General features: G+C 38.8%; 2 protein-coding genes across 2 annotated transcripts; both read right to left on the bottom strand.

Moving 5' to 3' along the window:
• Positions 1–1,609: 1,609 nt before the first annotated feature.
• On the bottom strand, positions 1,610–2,557 carry LOC100341841 (olfactory receptor 5B17-like). Its single transcript, XM_002708981.3, has one exon. The coding sequence runs from the start codon at positions 2,555–2,557 to the stop codon at positions 1,610–1,612; it is 948 nt and encodes a 315-aa protein (XP_002709027.3).
• Positions 2,558–16,421: 13,864 nt separating this feature from the next.
• LOC100342103 (olfactory receptor 5B17-like) lies at positions 16,422–17,390 on the bottom strand. The gene has a single exon (XM_008273260.3). The coding sequence runs from the start codon at positions 17,388–17,390 to the stop codon at positions 16,422–16,424; it is 969 nt and encodes a 322-aa protein (XP_008271482.3).
• Positions 17,391–19,456: the final 2,066 nt, after the last annotated feature.

Genomic DNA, 19,456 nt, shown 5'->3' with positions numbered 1-19,456 from the left:
GTTTTGAAATTGGAAAATAGAGAACTACAACTTGTCTATTATTTTTAAGTATTAATTTTATTATTATGAATCTCTTGAATTTCCTTATGAAGTTTAAGATAAGCTTATCCTTGTAAATAAAGAAGACAACTGGGGATTTACAGGGAGGGCAATGATTGGGTGGAACAACCAGAGAGCATTTCCAGCTTTACAACTTTGATCTGTGAACAAGGAAAATCTTTTCTAATCTAGATTTTCCTTAATGTCTTTGTGCTGTGTTTTAAGGAGTAGGCATTGTACTTGGTTTTTAAATTTTTTCTTATACATTTCAATATATTTTAAAGGATTGATTTATTCATTTGAAAGATAAGGACACATAGAGAGAGGGAGAAACAGAGAAATCTTCCATTCACTGTGTCACTCCCCAAATGACCGCAATGACTAAGATAGGTCAGGCCAAAGCCAGGAGCCAAGAGCTTCTTCTGGTTCTCCTATGAATGTATAGAGGCCCAAGCACTTGGGCCATCTTCCACTGCTTTCCCAGGCACATTTGCAGGGAGCTGAATCAGATATAGAGCAGCTAGGATTCGAACCTGTACCCATATGGGGTGTTGGCACTGCAGGTGTAGGCTTAACCTTCTAAATCACAGTGCTGGCCCTGCAAAATTTTGATGATTTAAAAAATAGAATTATCTTCATTTAATTTCAAGTTATGTAATGATATTATATAGCTATATCATTAATATTTGTATATTGATCTTATATCCTGAAATTTTGTTGAATTAATTTATTAGATTGAATCAGTTTTAGTGGCTCATCATGATTTCACTTATTTTATAAATATAAAAAATCATGTCATCTGCTGGAGGGGATAGCTTTATTTTTTTCTAGTCTAGTAAAAAATGTAAAAATTATGTAAACATTTGCATTATTATTTTTTTAATTTAAAATTTTTTTTTTGACAGGCAGAGTGGACAGTGAGAGAGACAGAGAGAAAGGTCTTCCTTTTGCTGTTGGTTCACCCTCCAATGGCTGCCACAGCCGGCACGTTGCAGGCAGTGCACTGCGCTGATCCGATGTCAGGAGCCAGGTACTTACCCTGGTCTCCCATGGGGTGCAGGGCCCAAGCACTTGGGCCATCCTCCATTGCACTCCCTGGCCACAGCAGAGAGCTGGCCTGGAAGAGGGGCAGCCGGGACAGAATCCAGCGCCCCGACCGGGACTAGAACCCGGTGTGCCGCGCCGCAAGGCGGAGGATTAGCCTAGTGAACCACTGCACCGGCGTCTTATTATTTTAATAAAGCTATTTACCACTTGTACTTTATCACAGGGCTATCTTTCTTACACCAAACAACTAGATAATGACTGAAACGTGGTTTTTTCCTATGTGGATTGTGTCTTGATAAATTACAATAAAAACACATATTTCATTGAACTTTATAACTTTGTTGAATTTATTGTTATATTTTCTAATTCGTAGATCCTCAGTACTGTTCCCCAACAAAAAATACAGCAATATCGACAAAATTTTATGTTCTATACAACATATGACATTTAGCATTTGAATTATTTCATGGATTTTCATTGAGTAGATCCATCAGGAATGAACTAATTTTTTGTGAATTTCATGTCATTGAAAAACTAACCCTAGAAAGCATTTTGCCTTCTGAACCACTTTCTTAAATGCACCCTTTACTTCTTTGTTCCTGAGGCTATAGATGACAGGATTCATCATAGGAATGATCATAGTGTAAAATACAGATGCAATTTTGTCTGTGTCCATGGAATGACTGGAACTGGGCTGTAAGTACATGATAATTACAGCCCCATAAAATAAGGAAACAGCAATGAGATGAGAACCACAGGTCGATAAAGCTTTCTGGTATCCCTCACCTGAGTGCATCTTCAAAATGGTGATAAATATCAACAGGTAGGAAATCAAAATAACAAGAAGTGCAAAAAAGATATTAAAGCTTGACAAAATAATAAGAATCAACTCACTAATGTGTCTATCAGAACAAGTCAGAGTCATGACTGCTGGGATATCACAGAAAAAGTGATGGATCACATTCGACATACAGAAAGGGAGTCGGAATGTGTCTCTAGTTTGGATAGAAGCAATTAGAAAACCAATAATATAGCAGCCTATGGTCAGGAAAGTATACGTGTTTCTCGTCATGATGGTGGCATAATGTAGGGGCCTGCACACAGCCACATACCTGTCATAAGCCATTGAGGCCAAGAGGTAACTTTCCACAGTGGCAAAGACTGCGAAAAAGAACATCTGGGTAGCACAGGCACTGTAGGAGATGATGTTGTCTTCTACAAGCAGCCCAACCAATACCTTTGGAGTAACTGTGGAGGAGTAGCAAAAGTCCACCAGAGACAGGTTACTGAGGAAAAAATACATTGGTGTGTGGAGACAAGAGTCCAGAAGGATCAACACGATCATTCCCAGGTTCCCAATCAGAGTTATGATGTAGACAGCAGTGAACATTATGAAGAGTGGGACCTGCAGTTCTGGCACACTGGTTAGTCCTAGCAGGATGAATTCACTTACCTCTGTATTATTCTCCATTATTTTAGAATCACAGGATGATCTACAGCAAGCAGAGACAAGGGACAGAATGATTAACAATAAAATGTGGCACAGAAAGTAGAACGTGTGTTTTATTCCATTCTAAGAATTCTCTATGACTAAAGTATGGACATGGTAGTATAAGCGATTGCATGACTTAAGTGGAAGCGTCTTAACAGAACATTTTCCCAACTTCTTCATTTTGTTTATGAGTAAACTGAATCACAGAATGGGATAATTAGTCATCCCAAATCACATAGCCAGAATGAAAATATCTCCCAAATAAGGTCTTTTAAGTCTAACAGAACACATTCCTAAGTTCTCGTGTGCCAAATACATTAAGTGTATACTTTCACTTAATCTTGTCATCATCGCCATTAGATTAACTTGTTTTTGAAATTACTTGGGAATAAAGAGGTTGAATAATTTACTCAATATTACACAACAGATCAAAACTTTGACAAAATCAAGGCAATTACCAATCTGAATATTATTAATGAAACTGAGCTGTTGTTTTTTTAAAAAAGATTTTATTTACTTGAGAGGTAGAGTTACAGTCAGTGAGAGGGACAGACAGAAAGGCCTTCCATCCGCTTGTTCACTTCCCAAATGGCCTCAATGGCTGGAGCTCAGCCGATCCAAAGCCAAGAGCCAGGAGCTTCTTCCGGGTCTCCATGCGGGTTCGGGGGCCCAAGGACTTGGGCCATCTTCTACTGCCTTCCCAGGTCTTAGCAGAGAGCTGGATTGGAAAAGGAGTAGCTGGGACTAGAACAGGTGTCAATATGGGATGCTGGTGCCATAGGCGGAGAATTAACCTACTATGCCACAGAGCTGACCCCTTGAGCTGGTTTTAAACTTATATAATTTACATTTAATAATTTCCTCCAATATACCAAACCTAACTCACAGGGTTGCATTGTAGATCCATTCACAAGTAAATGCAGTGAGATAAATGCATTGTTATAAGCATATACAACTATTATAGCTAATTCTAAAAAGAAGCTATGTCATTGGGTATAAAATCTAAAACTCTGGGCAGAGATTCATTTGCATTTACACATAAGCCCTACAATTTATTTTTTGAGAGACATTGTTCTTAAACTAACTTTAGTGCATCTCAATTTACACTTCACCGAAAAAAGGTGGACGTGGGATCTAACTCAAAGGATTCTTGTGAGTTAAATGAGATGACGTATGCGAAAGAGTTAGTATGGTGTGGGAATTCAGCACAAACAGGTAGTTATACTATTCCTGCTGCGATGGAACAATGGTCTATGTGTTGAAATAGGACAGATACTTGGCAACATAAAAAGCTTAATGTTGAGTGAGTTTTGAAGTTTTCTCACCCACTATGCCCATTCACATCTTTGGTTTACTTCTTTATATCACTCTATCCTTTCTCTCCCCCGTGAGTGGCTTTGTTGACCATTCTGTGACAGAACCCATGTATTATGAGAGTCATTTCTTACTTGCAAATTACATTTCACATCATGGTGATTGAGTCCTCTCTTTTATTACACAGTCTTAAAGTCATTTTTGTTAACTTTTAGATGGATATCAGATTCTGAAGGTTGAAATTCATGCTTTGGGAGGTTGATTTTGATCTACACATCTGTTCCCATGAAAACACAGTATTTTTAAATCTTTTTATTTGAGTTTGGATCCTTTGGAAGGACACCCATCTCCAGACAACGACTATTGTCTATCACTGTTTTTCTGGCCTCACCACATATTGCTTGATATGTCTGGATTTCATATCATTTATGCTTTTCAACACAATACCCAAATAATAATATGAGCTATAATTTTTATTTTTTAGTATCTGTATGTTTAATGATGATAAATATGTTCTCTTATCATGTGGATAATTCAGGATAATTGTACCATCTCAAAATTATTATTCACTGTGCACAGTTTCTTTCATCATGTAAAGCATTGTAGTCATGATAGCTATTAAAAAGCTTGCCATATTTAATAGGAGTACAATATAAAGTGAGAAAATTATCTCTAGATTTATAGATTGCTTAGAATGAGATATCCTTAGAGACCCCTTGGCCAACTTCCCAATTGTGTTTATGAATCAACAAAGGAGCAACAAGTATTAACTAGTGAAGATCATATATCTGTACTAAATTTGTCTCCTCAATTAGATCTCCTGAAGTAAATAGCAGGCTAAACTTAATACTTGTGAGCCAGTTTGTTTTTTAAATGAAAGATAGGTAGGTTATAAATATTATAGAGTGATATATGATAGATGATAAATGAAAGATAGAGATGTAGCAGTAGATGGAGGGAAACAAAGAATTCATACACACATGCATGTAGACATATACATTCATTTACTGCTAGGACAATGGAATGTGTTCCTTCCTCATATTCTGTTCCTAGTAAGATCAATTCAAGAATAAAACCCACATCTAAATTATACAAACATCTGTTCCTTTCATCACTGCAGAATGAGATTTTCTAGATGAACCAGTAATGAGAAAGGAAGATTGTGAGGAAGTGATTGTGAAAATGAAGTGGTGATCTTGGTAGTTTCATAACAATTCTCCTGGAGCCTATGGAATTATTCTTGCAGCCTATCTTGGTGAGCTTTTCTTTCAGTGATAAACCACAGTATAGCAATCTGGGTGAATTTACCACGTAGTGAATCAGAGCATCATAGAGCCCAGGTTTTTGGTATATTTTGAAGGAAATCAGCATGACATCTGTTTCTGCATTTGAATGCTAGACTCCTGTTAGTGTTTCAGAAAAAGTATTTAAACAAGCAAATCTGAGCTCAAAAACATAGAATATGTAGATGCCTGATTTCTTCTATATCAATCATATTTCCATTAAAAATGTATATTGAATATAGAAGCTTACCTTGTTCCTTGAAAAAAGGGAAAGGCAATCCTGAGTTCCAATCTGAAATCACAAAGCCTCCTTGGACAAATGTATAATAATATTGCAGAATCCTATATAATGAACTTTCAAAGAGGTTTCAAGGTCTGTGAGGCAAAGGGGTATAAAAAATCATTTACATTGAACTAGGAAGCCCAAGTTTAGTTCTTGCATGTATAATGGATTTTTTTGGTACTTGGAAGAATAATTTACATCCTTCCTAACTCAGTTTTCTTATTTGTGAAGACAGAGGGTAAAATTATATTTTTTCCAACTTCATAGAACTGTATCTGTGAAAAACACATGAGAATGTGTTTATACAGACCTTAGTAAATGCTATTCCTTTAGCATGAATCAATGTAAGTTTTATCTTGAGGCATTTTCTCTGGCTATATTTGCAGATTTACTGCAAATACTCCACTTGGGGGATAGGCCAGTGTGTGTACCAAAAGCATGAACGTTTATCTAGAAAAATAGTGACCAAAGAAGCTCTGGTCATATTCTTATGGCTTTATAGCTGTCATGTGGAGCCATGAAATGAAGCCTAATGAATGGGAACCAGGAGAATGTTATACAACTTAGGACTCTCTAGGGATAGGGTCCCAGTGAGGGCAATTGCTTCTCCTCATCCCACTTGTCTAGGGTAGAAGCTATTACTGGCATACAAAGTTGTTTTTTGTTATGATGAGTAGTACATACAGTCATTTTTAGTAATTGTTCCATCAGGCACACTTGAGAGATAATGCAAGTCCCATTCCAGATCACCGTAAGAAATTCAATGCTGTCATAAAGGGAATCACCTGAATCATTGTTTTCAATGCATATAAAATATTGTTTACACTATATTGTAGTCTAGTACGGTGTAAATAACATTATATTTGACATAAATATACCTCAATAAAATACTTTATTTTTAAAAACGCTAACAATCATTTGAGTCTTCAGTGAATCATAATCTTTTTTCTCATTGAAGCTCTTTCCTGTATTTTGATGGCCTGCTGTCTGATCAGGGTTGTGGCTCTTGGGGGTTGGGGAAGCTGTGGCAATTTTTTAAAAATAAGACAGCATAGGGGCTGGCGCCGTGGATCACTTGGTTAATCCTATGACTGAGGCGCTGGTATCCCATATGGGCGCCGGGTTCTAGTCCTGGTTGCTCCTTTTCCAGTCCAGCTCTCTGCTGTGGTCCGGGAGGGCAGTGGAGGATGGCCTAAGTGTTTGGGCCCCTGCACCTGCATGAGAGACCAGGAAGAGGCACCTGGCTCCTGGCTTCGGACTGGCACAGCGCTGGCCATAGTGGCCATTTTGGGAGTGAACCAACAGAAGGAAGACGTTTCTCTCTGTCTCTCTCTCTCTCTCACTGTCTATAACTCTATCTGTCAAAATAAATAAATAAAAAAATAAGACAACATAAAGTTTGCCTATTGATCAATTTCTCCTTTCAAAAAAGGTTTATCTGTAGCGTGTGATGCTGATTTACTGCGCTTTAGCACAGCAGCAGTTTTTGCAAAAGTGGAATCCCTCTTTTCAGATCCTACCACTGCTTGTGAACTAAGTTTATGCAATATTCTGAATCCTTTGATGTCATTTAAACAAAATTCAAACAATCTTCACCAGGAGTAGATTACATCTCAAGAAGCCATTTTATTTGCTTATCCATAGAAAGCAACCTCTCATCATTCAACATTTAATAATGAGACTGAACTAATTCAGTGGCCTCTTCAGGCTCTGCGTGTAATGCTAATTCTACTCTTTTTTTTTTTTTTTTTTTTTTTTTTTTTTTACAGGCAGAGTGGACAGTGAGAGAGAGAGACAGAGAGCGAAAGGTCTTCCTTTGCCGTTGGTTCACCCTCCAATGGCCGCCGCTGCAGCCGGCGCACCGCGCTGATCCGATGGCAGGAGCCAGGAGCCAGGTGCTTTTCCTGGTCTCCCATGGGGTGCAGGGCCCAAGCACCTGGGCCATCCTCCACTGCACTCCCTGGCCATAGCAGAGAGCTGGCCTGGAAGAGGGGCAACCGGGACAGAATCCGGCGCCCCGACCGGGACTAGAACCCAGTGTGCTGGCGCCGCAAGGTGGAGGATTAGCCTATTGAGCCACGGCGCCGGCCCTAATTCTACTCTTTCTACCTTATCTCTTGTTACTTCATCCACTGAAGTCTTGAGTCCTTCATACTGATCCATCAGATTTGGAATCAGCTTCTTATTTTAAATAAAAATGTAATAATATTTACTATAAATTCCATAAAACTAATTGATCCTAAATGTATACTTTAGTTGATTTTTGCTGAACTCTCATATTCATAGTTAACCTAGTATGGTGATTCAACAGCAATTAGACAAAAATCAGACTACAGATAAGCTCTTGATCACTATTTGGTTCAAGAAAGGAGTCACCACTCAACTCATTGATCAATTGTGACATGAATACTGCCTGATTTTCATTTATGGTTACAAGAAGTACAAGAATGAAACAAAAGCTGCTCATTAAAACTTCATTTGTTAATAGTGTAAGCGTAATTGTTACTTAATCCTCTAATAGAGTTTGATTACTAAAACATATTCTCTCTATTATTTGTGTATTTTATAATGTAATTTCCAGAGACACAGTACACTCTTTTTTTTTTTTTTTTAATTTTTGACAGGCAGAGTGGACAGTGAGAGAGAGAGACAGAGAGAAAGGTCTTCCTTTTGCCGTTGGTTCACCCTCCAATGGCCACTGTGGCCGGTGCACTGCGGCTGGCGAACCGCACGAATCTGAAGCCGAGAGCCAGGTGCTTCTCCTGGTCTCCCATGTGGGTGCAGGGCCCAAGGACTTGGGCCATCCTCCACTGCACTCCTGAGCCACAGCAGAAAGCTGGCCTGGAAGAGGGGCAACCGGGACAGAATCTGGCACCCCGACCAGGACTAGAACCTGGTGTGCCGGCGCTGCAGTGGGAGGATTAGCCTATTGAGCTGCGGCGCCGGCCACAGTACACTCTTAATTTATCAATTCCAATCTAGGAAAATCAACAAAATAATATATCAGGTTCTAATTTATAGTACTTGCTAATTTCCATGGTATAAATATTCCCAACATGAATGGTTTAAAACTCGTCACTTAACATAGCATTGGAAGCACTGCACAGTAGCATATTATATGGTGTTTCTACCATACATCTGTAGTGGACCTAATGTCCATTACAAAAGCATAAACAACATTCAAATATAGTAAGGTGATTAGGAGATGATGGATTTTTTTAATCCCCAGAAACCTTTGATTTTAGGTATAAAAACTTCATGTATTTCATAAATACAATGTTAGGAACAGTGAGAACAGTGATTCTTCCCACTGTACCCACCTTCCCACCTTCTCTTCTACCCTTTTTTCTCCTTCCTCTCCTATTCTCATTCTTATTTTTCACTAAAATCTATTTTCAATTAACTTTAAATACAAAAGATTAACTCTATACTAACTAAAGAGTTCAACAAATAGTAGAAAAAAATTCCTCAACAGTTTTTTTTTATCTCTCTTTCGATTTCTTCTATTACCCACTTATTCATTCAGGAGCATATTGTTCAGTCTCCATGAATTTGCATATGTTCTAGGGATTCCTAAGTTGTTGACTTCCAGCTTCATTCCATTGTGATCAGAGAAAATGCATGGTATGATTTCGATTTTTTTGAATTTGCTGAGACTTGCTTTATGGCATAGACTGCAGTCTTTTCTTTTTTAAATGAATCATGATAAGGCCGACACTGCAGCTCAATAGGTTAATCCTCTGCCTGCGGCACCAGCACCCCGGGTTCTAGTCCTGGTCAGGGCGTTGGATTCTGTCCCAGGTGCTCCTCTTCCAGTACAGCTCTCTGCTGTGGCCCGGAGTGCAGTGGAGGATGGCCCAAGTCCTTGGGCCCTGCACCTGCATGGGAGACCAGGAGAAGCACCTGGCTCCTGGCTTTGGATCAGTATGGAGTGCTTGCCACAGCAACCATTGTGGGGTGAACCAATGGAAAAAGCAAGACCTTCCTCTCTGTCTCTCTCTCTCACTGTCTACTCTGCCTGTAGAAAAATAAAAAAATAAATAAATAAAAATAAAAAATTTAAAAAATTAGGGCCGGCGCCGCGGCTCACTAGGCTAATCCTCCGCCTAGCGGCGCCGGCACACCGGGTTCTAGTCCCGGTTGGGGCGCCGGATTCTGTCCCGGTTGCCCCTCTTCCAGGCCAGCTCTCTGCTGTGGCCAGGGAGTGCAGTGGAGGATGGCCCAGGTGCTTGGGTCCTGCACCCCATGGGAGACCAGGATAAGTATCTGGCTCCTGGCTCCTGCCATCGGATCAGCGCGGTGCGCTGGCCGCAGCACGCCGGCCGCGGCGGCCATTGGAGGGTGAACCAACGGCAAAAGGAAGACCTTTCTCTCTGTCTCTCTCTCTCACTGTCCACTCTGCCTGTCAAAAAATAAAAAATAAAAAATAAATTTAAAAAATTAAATGAATCATGATGAAGAAGGAGATGGGAGAGGGAGTGGGAGATGGGATGGTTGTAGATGGGAATAAGGTTATGGGGGGAAAGCTGCTATAATTCAAAAGTTGTACTTTGGAAATCTATATTTATTAAATAAAAATTTAAAAGAAAAAGATCTCTCTTTTTAAAAAAATTTTTATTTATTTTGAGCTGGAGTTACAGACAGAGTGAGAGAGAGAGACAAAGAGAGAGGTCTTCCATCTGCTGGTTTACTCCCTTAATGGCCACAGTGGACAGAGCTGAGCTGATCCAAAGCCAGGATCCAGGAGCTTCTTCCAGGTCTTCCACATGGGAGCAGGGACCGAAGCACTTGGGCCATTGTCTACTGCTTTCCCAGGCCACAGCAGAGAGCTGGATCAGAAGAGGAGTAGCTGGACTCAAATCAGCACACATATGGGATGCTGGCACCACAGCTGGAGGCTTTAGCTCACTACACCACAGCACCAACCCCGCCTCTTTTATTTATTTTTTTAAATCAGAGGGGAGGTTTAATCTGATCTGTTGGCACAGCTCATCTCCTCTCCTCCAAGGAGACTAATCCCTGGTCACTAGCCCCTGTGGGTATAATATTCTTTCACACTGCCACAAGAACTACACAAAGGATCCATGCAGTGTCTGGTGTGAGCACGGATCCCACAGCAATGACCCTCACCAGGGAATCAGGGAATCAGCTCCCATGTATGTGGAGCTGCCCACAGTGACTTCCCAAAGACCCAGCCACACCATGCACCCTCTCATGCAGCCAGCACTCAAGGCTCCCACAGTCACTAGCACCAAGCTCCCAGTCCCAGCACACAAGGCTTCCACAGTCACTAGCACCAAGCTCCCTGTCAGTTCTCCCAGCACACAAGGCTCCCACAGTCACTAGCACCAAGCTCCCAGTCCCAGCACACAAGGCTTCCACAGGCACTAGCACCAAGCTCCCTGTCAATTCTCCCAGCCAGGCTCCTGCATCTCTGCTTGGCTGGTTGCTTGGCTTGTGGACATGAGCTGGCACAGATGTTACGTGTGTCCAAGATGGTGCCCACCTTCTCTCAGCTAGTTACAGGATGCTGGTGCCTGATGGTTGGGGATAGAAAATGCGCCCCCTTTCTTCATTCTAGATTAGCAGGTACACCGTCCTCCACAGGGCTCCAAGCTGGACCCTCACCAAGCCCTTCCCTCAGCTTTATTGCCAGTGGCTTGGGGTGCTGCAGTCTGGTCTCATCTCTTTTTCAAAAGCTGGTGCTGAGGCTCTTGGCTGCTGGGGTCCTCAGTTGTGCATGTCCACACCCTCCACATAGATCCATAGTGTCTCTCTAATTTGCATGGAGTTTCCTCTGAGGTTTTCTCCCTAGCTCTAACTTGATGTTGCACTCTCTGTATTTTTTTAACTATCTTCTAGACTGCAGCAGTAAGCTCCCTTCCTATTCCACCATCTTAGTGTCTGCTGGAATCAGCTTCTCCAGGTGCCTACTAATTGTTTGCATTTTGACCTCCATCTGTGAACCACAAAAGTTCTTTGAGGCATCTCAAATTATTTGGAAGATTTTCAATTTACTTTTCCCTATGTATATAAAATGAATCAGCACTGATAGCAGCTATAGCCTTATGAATTTTTTTTAAAAAAATTATTTAAGGTATGTAAATTTCATATATACAGATTTAGGAACATAATGATACTTTTAACCCTATGCTCTCTGTTGCCCAGACTCCCACACTTCCTCTTGGCTCCTCTCTTAATCATTCTCTTAATTTTTACAATGATGAGTTTACTTTATACTCATAAGATTAACCCTATACTACATAAAGAATTCAACACATTGTAAGTAGTGAGAACCACTATTCCTCAAAGTAGAGACAAGGGCTGTAAGAAATCATTGAATCTCAAAATATCAATTTCATTCCTATGCACTACATATTAGTCACCATACAAGAGGGGAACATGATATTTGTCTTTTGGGGACTGGCTTATTTCATTTATGTAAGTATAAAGGTTTCCAGTTGCATATATTTTGTTGCAATAGATAGGATGTCATTCTTTTTTATGGCTGAGTAGTAGTTGCTGCTCGTCACGGGGCAGCAGGTCTGATAGAGCTCCTCAGGGCCAGCCTGGGGAGCTCAGGGGCCGAGCAGGATGATGAGTGTCGGCGGCAAAGGAACCACACCAGACCTGGGAGATCAGTCAATGCCCAGGGCACAGCCGGGTTCTCGACTTTATTGGGAGGGGAAGAGCTTTTATAGACACAGAAAGGGGGCTGTCCAGGGCACAAGGAAACCGAGCCAACCAGCTGAAAGGTAAGGCAGGACACAAGCCGAGCACGCCCTCAAGGGCCTATCACAGCCGAGGACACATACTGTTCACGAATACAGAAGTCTCCTGTCAGGCTAGGTACCTCCCCCGGGGGCCATCTTAGATTGTTGGAAATGCTGAGTCACTGGGATGCGGAAGTGCAGCAAACTCGAGCAAATGCTTAGCAGCTTTGTCGAGGGAAGGCTTAGCTTTGTTTCCTTTTCAATTGGAGCCCCCCCCCACAGTTGCATATATTTTGTTGCAATAGACAGGATTTCATTCTTTTTTATGGCTGAGTAGTACTCCATAGTATGTATATATCATACTTTCTTCATTGAGTCAACATTGATGGGCATCTGGGTTGATTGCATATTTTAGCTGTTATGAAGTGAGCTGTAATAAACATGGTGTACAGATCACTTTTCATACACTGATTTCATTTCCTTTGGGTAAATTCCCAGGAGTGAGGTTGCTGGACGATATGGTAGATCTATTTTCAGCTTTCTGAGTTTCTAATCTGTTCCATTGATCTACATATGTATTTTTGTGCCAGTACTAGGATGTTTGATTATAAAAGCTCTGTAGTATCTCTTAAAATCTGGTATTTCGATGCCTCTAGCTTTGTATTTGTTGTATCAGCTTGCTTTAGCTATTTGGAGTCTCTTGTGTTTCTTTATAAATTTTTGTATCTTTTTTTAAATCTGAGAAAAATTTCATTGGTATTTTGATTAGGATCACATTGAATCTGTAAATTGCATTCACTAGTATAGACATTTTGATGATATTAATTTTTCCTGGGCTGGCGCTGTGGCATAGAGGGTAAAGCCACCACCTGCAGTGCCAGCATCCCATATGGGCACCAGTTCTAGTCCTGGCTGCTCCACTTCAAATCCAGTTCTCTGCTATGACCTGGGAAAGCAGTAGAAGATGGCCCAAGTCCTCCCTGCACATACCTGGGAGACCAAGAAGAAGCTCCTGGCTCTGGGTTTCGGATTGGCTCAGCTCTGGCCATTGAAGCCAATTGGGGAGTGAATCAGCAGATGGAAGACTCTTTCTCTCTCTGCCTTTCCTTCTCTCTCTGTGTAACTTTGACTTCCAAGTAAATAAATAAATTAAAAAAATTTTTTCCATTCAACAAAAATGTAAGATTTTTCCATTTTTTCTGTATTCTATTTATTTATTTAGTGTTTTGAGTTTTCATTGTAGAGATCTTTCACTTCCTTAGTTAAATGTATTCCAAGGTTTTTAAATTTTTCTGTAGCTATTGGGAATGATCTTGATTCTTTCTCAACTATGTCATTATCTGTGTATATGAAGGATATGATTTTTTTTGTTTAATTTTATATCCTGCCACTTTGTCAAACTCTTTTATGATTTCCAATAGTCTCTTAGTGGAGTCTTTTGGATCTCCTATATATAGAATCATGCCATCTGCAAATAAGGTAGTTTGATAGTTTGACTTCTTTCCAATTTGTATCCCTTTTATTTCTTTTTATTGTCTAATGGCTCTGGATAAAACTTCCAGGAGTACATTCAATAGCAATGGTGAAAGTGAGCATCATTGTCTTGTTCCAGATCTTAGTGTAAATGCTTCCAGCTTTTCCTCATTCAATATGATGTTGGCTGTGGATTTTTCAAAAATATCTTGATTGTGTTGAGGAATGTTCCTAATTTGCATAAGGTTTTTATTATGAAAGGATGTTGTATTTTATGAAATGCTTTCTCTGGTCCCAATGTTATAATTATATAGTTTTTGTTCTTCAGTTTGTTATTGTGATATGCCACATTTACTACTTCATGAATGCTGAACTATCCCTGCACACCAGGGAGAAATCCCATTTAGTCCTGGTGAATGATCTTTCTAATTTTTTGTCAGATTTGATTATCTAGTATTCTATTGAGGATTTTTGTTTTTACATGTAAAAACATCATTGTTATGTTTTTCTGGTTTAGGAATTAAGGTGATGCTGGCCTCTTAGAAAGAGTTTGGGAGGATTCCCTTCCAATCTTTTTGAATAGATTGAGAATTGGAATTAGTTCTTCTTTAAATATCTGATAGAATTCAGCAGTGAAGCCATCCTGTCCTGGGCTTTTCTATGTTGCAAGAGTCTTTATTACTGATTCAATCTTAATTCCACTGTGGTATGATTTCAATTCTTTGGAATTGTTGAGACTAGCTTTATGGTCTAGCATATAGTCTAGAGAAGTTTCATACACTTCTGGAAAAAAATATGTATTCTGCAACTGTGGGATGAAAGATTCTATGGACATCAGTTAGGTCCATTTTGTCCATAGTGTCAATTAGCTCCTTTGTTTCTTTGTTGATTTTCTGTGTAATTGATCTGTCCATTGATGAAAGTGGTGTGTTGGAGTCACCCATTCTTTTTGTATTGGAGTCTACATCTCCTTTTAGATACATAATATTTATTTTAAACACATAGGCTTCCTGGCATTGCGTGCATATACATTTATGTTAGTCACAGCTCCCTGTTTGAATTGATCCCTTAATCATTACACAGTGTCCCTCTTTATCTCTTTTTTACAGTTACTGTGTTAAAGTCTATTTTGTTTGATATTAGGATGGCTACACCTGCTCCTATTTTTTGCTTTTCATTAACTTGGAATATCGTTTTCCATTCTTTCACTTTCAGTCTACAGGTATCGTTGTTGGTGAGATGTATTTCTTCTGGTAAAAAAATGGATGGGTCTTGATATTTAATCCATTATGGCAGTCTACATCTTTTAATTGGATAATTTAGGCTATTCACATTCTAGTTTTCTATTGATAAATAACAACTTGGCCCTACCATTTTTCCATAAATATTCCTATTGTCTGCTTTGAATTTCCATTATAGTTTCGCTGGGATATTTTCTGCCTTCACATTCTTTCATGATTGCAATCCTTCCATGTTTCTGGGTGTAACACATACTTAAGCATTCAGTAGACTGTTGTTTAATTTCCATTGGCTTGTAAATGTACTATTTTTCTCTTGTGTTGTTACTTTCTGATTTTATTCCTTTGTGGTGTGAGAAGATACATTGTCTGATTTCCATATTTTAAACATCACTGAGATTTGATTTGTGGCCTAATATATGGTCTACCCTAGATGATGTTCCATGTACTGATGTGAGGAATGTGTATCCTGTAGCTTTTGGGTGAAATGTTCTATAAAAGTCAGTTAGATCTAATAGAATGATTCAACTCTGATGCATCGTGGTTGTCTCTCTGAATGATCTGTCCAATGATAACAATGGGGTGTTAAACTCCCCCACTATTTTTTGTATTGAAGCCTATCTATCCCTTTAGGCCTAAAGAATTTTCTGCATATATCCAGATGATCTTGTTTTGAATGTGTACATATTTATGATTATTATATCTTCTTGCTGAATCAATAATTTTATCAATATATCATGTCATTTGTTTTCTTTATGCAGTTTTTGATTTAAAGTCTCTTATCTCATATGAGTATAGCTATTTCTGTTTTAAAAGCAGCTGAATTGGAGATGAAGCCAGCAATCTGGTATGAAATGTTGTCATTACAAGTGATGTCTTAATCTGCTGAAGCACAATACCAGACCCTGCCTTTTTATTCTAATATGGCTACTCACCATTTGGAAGCTGTCACATGACGAGCTTTCTTTTTTTTTTTTTTTTTTAAATTTGACAGAGTTAGCAGTGAAAGAGAGAGATAAAGAGAAAGGTCTTCCTTCCGTTGGTTTACCCCACAAATGGCTGCTATGGCTGGAGCTATGCCGATCCTAAGCCAGGAGCCCGGTGCTTCCTCTTGGTCTCCCATGCGGGTGCAGGGGCCCAAGCACTTGGGCCATCCTCCACTGCTACCCAGGCCACAGCAGAGAGCTGGACTGGAAGAGGAGCAACTGTGACTAGAACCCGTCACCAATATGAGATGTCAGCACCACAGGCAGAGGATTAACCAAATGAGCCATGGCGCCAGCCCCACAAACTTTCTTAAAATATTTCAGTTATCCCAAACATCAATTTATTAATCTGAAGTAATTATATCTAGATAAGGCAATCAAAAACACACATTTCATTAAACTTATTTAAATTATTCTAGTATCTCCTAATTTGTAGACCCTAAAAAGAGTTCCTCAACTAAAGATTAACAAAACAGATAAAATTTTATGTTCTACACACTGTAAGGCATTTAAAATTTGAGTTATTGTGTGATATAGATCCAAAAGGAATGAATTAACTTTCTGTGGATTTCACATCATTGAAAGACAAACCTAGAAAACCTTTTGCTTTCTCAACTGCTCTTTTAAATGAACTCTTAACTTCCTTGTTCCTGAGACTATAAATAATAGGATTTAGCATGGGGATGATCACAGTGTAAAATACAGATGCAATTTTGTCTGTGTCCATGGAATGACTAGAACTGGGCTGTAAGTACATGATAATTACAGTCCTGTAAAATAAAGATACAGTAGTAAGATGAGAACCACAGGTCGATAAAGCCTTCTGGTATCCCTCACCTGAGCGCATCTGAAAAATGGTGATAAATATCAACAGGTAGGAAATCAAAATAACAAGAAGTGCAAAAAAGACATTAAAGCTAGAAAAAATAATAAGAATCAGCTCACTAATGTGTCTATCAGAACAAGTCAGAGTCATGACTGCTGGGATATCACAGAAAAAGTGATGAATGACATTGGACGTACAGAGAGGAAGTCGGAATGTGTCTCCAATTTGGACAGAAGCATTCAGAAAACCAACAACATAGCAGCCTACAGCCATACGAATACAGATGCTCTTTGTCATTATGATGGCATAATGCAATGGTTTGCACACAGCCACATACCGGTCATAAGCCATTGAGGCCAAGAGGTAACTTTCCACAGTGGCAAAGACTGCAAAAAAGAACATCTGGGTAGCACAGGCACTGTAGGAGATGACGTTGTCTTCTACAAGCAGCCCAACCAACATCTTTGGAGTGACTGTGGAGGAGTAGCAAAAGTCTAAAAGAGAAAGGTTACTGAGGAAAAAGTACATTGGGGTGTGGAGATGAGAGTCCAGCAGGATCAACATGATCATTCCCAGATTCCCAATCAGGGTGAGGAGGTAGACAGCAGTGAACATTATGAAGAGTGGGACCTGCAGTTCTGGCACACTGGTTAGCCCCAGCAGGATGAATTCACTTATCTCTGTATTATTCTCCATTTAAAAAAAATCACAGGATGTTCTATTGTGAAGAGAGACAAAGAATAGAATGATTAACAATAAAAAGCAGCATAGATGTTGGAGTGTATGAGCATTATTCCATTACGGCAACAATTTGTATTCAGTCTTCTCCAGAATTAAAGGTTGGGTATGGCAGTACACGTTGACGCATAACTGAAATGTACAATAATTGACCTTTGAAGAGGAAGGGTATTCACGGATTATTTTCCCAACTTCTTCATTTTGTTTATGAGTAAACTGAATCACAAGGGATAATGACTTGCCCAAGTTCACATGGCTAGAATGAATCTATCTTCTCTTTTGCTTTTTAAAATTTATTTTAAATTTTCATTAGTATAAAGAGAATAGATTGCAGATATTTCATAGATACAATTCTAAGAAGATAACCACACTTGCCTTCCTCTTTCGTTCTCTTAATCCCCTTCCTTCCTTCTTTTTTCTTTAATTTTTGCAGTAACATAGCCTCAGTTTACTTTATAATCCCAGGCTTAGTTCACTACTGAATCTATCTTCTTTATAAGACCTATTGAATCTAACACTCCTAAGTTGTCATGTGCCAGATGTTTGTATGTTTATGTTAATTTAATTTTCTCATCACCTTTTAGATTAATCTGTTATTGTGTCCATTTATGTATGAATTTTAGGAAAGAAACAGACTGAATTATTACACAAGCATCAACAGAACTAAACTTTGGACATATCAAAGGGATTCCCAACCTGAATACTGTTAAAGTATTTGAACTGATTGTAAACATACAAAATTTACATCGCCTTCATTATAGCAAACTTAATACATAGTTTGCATAGTGGAGCAACTCACAAGTAACTGTGGTGAAATAAATGCCTCACTACAAGCAAGTACAACTATAAAGCAATTCTGAAAAGGAATGTCAATGGATATAAAGTCTAAAGTTCTGGGTAAAGATGCATTTACATTCACATATAAGCCCTATAATTTATGACTTGGGAGACACTGTTCTTAACCTCACTTCACTGAATCTCAATTTATTATCAGGGAAATTAAGGTAGTCTTGAAATGTAACTCAAGGGATTATTGTGAGTTAAATGAGACAATGTGTTATAAATTCTTTGTGTAATGTAGGTATTCAGCACAAAACTGATAATTCCTAGATATAATATTCCTGTTGGGATGGAACAAGTATCTATGTGTTGCTGTAGGAAAGATATCTGACAACACAAAGGGCATAAGGGAGGAGTTAATTTTGGTGCTTTCTCACACACTGTGTGCATTTCTCCCAGTTGAGTGGCTTTGACAACCATTCTCTGAGTACAAATATCTTTATGTATTGTTTGTCTTATTTCTTCTTTAAAATTACATTTTAGCTCATGGTTAACTCATCCTCTCTTATCTTAGACACATTGTTACTGTCATTTTTGTCAACATTTAGATGGATATCAGATTTTGACTATTAAAAATTCATAGTATTGGAGGTTGATCTTAGTCTACATATCTGTTCATACATGAACACAGTGTTTTAAGTACTTCTATTTGAATTTGGATCTTCGGAAAGACATCCATTTCCTGATAACCACTATCATCTATTCCCTGGCACTGCCTCATACTGCTTGACATGTCTGGATTTTAGATTATTTGCAGTTGCCAAGACAACAGTCACATAATATTAGGAGCTATAATTTTTATTCTTAGCACCATTATATTTAATGATGACAAATGTGTTCTCTGAATTACCATGTGGCTAATTCTGGATAATCTTACCACCTCAAAATTGCTACTTTAATCATTGTACACTGTTTCTTTTACAATATAAAGCAATATATTTATGGTTTCCAGTATAACAGCATCATTGGCACCATTAGCAAAGATGGCATATTTGATATGAATATCATATGTAGTAGGAAACTATCTCTAGAATTAGAAATTACTGATTGAGATGTATTTACAGATTACTTTGCTATATTCTTAATTGTGTGTAGAAATAAACAAAGGATCATATTAACTTGTCAAAATCATATACTGTAATGAATTTGTCTCTTAAATTATATCTGTTAAAGTCATTAGCTTT

The sequence above is a fragment of the Oryctolagus cuniculus genome, chromosome 1, assembly GCF_964237555.1.
Source record: "Oryctolagus cuniculus chromosome 1, mOryCun1.1, whole genome shotgun sequence".
Taxonomy (NCBI): Eukaryota; Metazoa; Chordata; class Mammalia; order Lagomorpha; family Leporidae; genus Oryctolagus; species Oryctolagus cuniculus.
This window is presented reverse-complemented; position numbering and strand designations above follow the sequence as displayed.

Bases quoted from the DNA above. Each gene is read 5' to 3' on its own strand.
- LOC100341841 (XM_002708981.3), bottom strand. From the start codon at position 2,557: ATGGAGAATAATACAGAGGTAAGTGAATTCATCCTGCTAGGACTAACC.
- LOC100342103 (XM_008273260.3), bottom strand. From the start codon at position 17,390: ATGGAGAATAATACAGAGATAAGTGAATTCATCCTGCTGGGGCTAACC.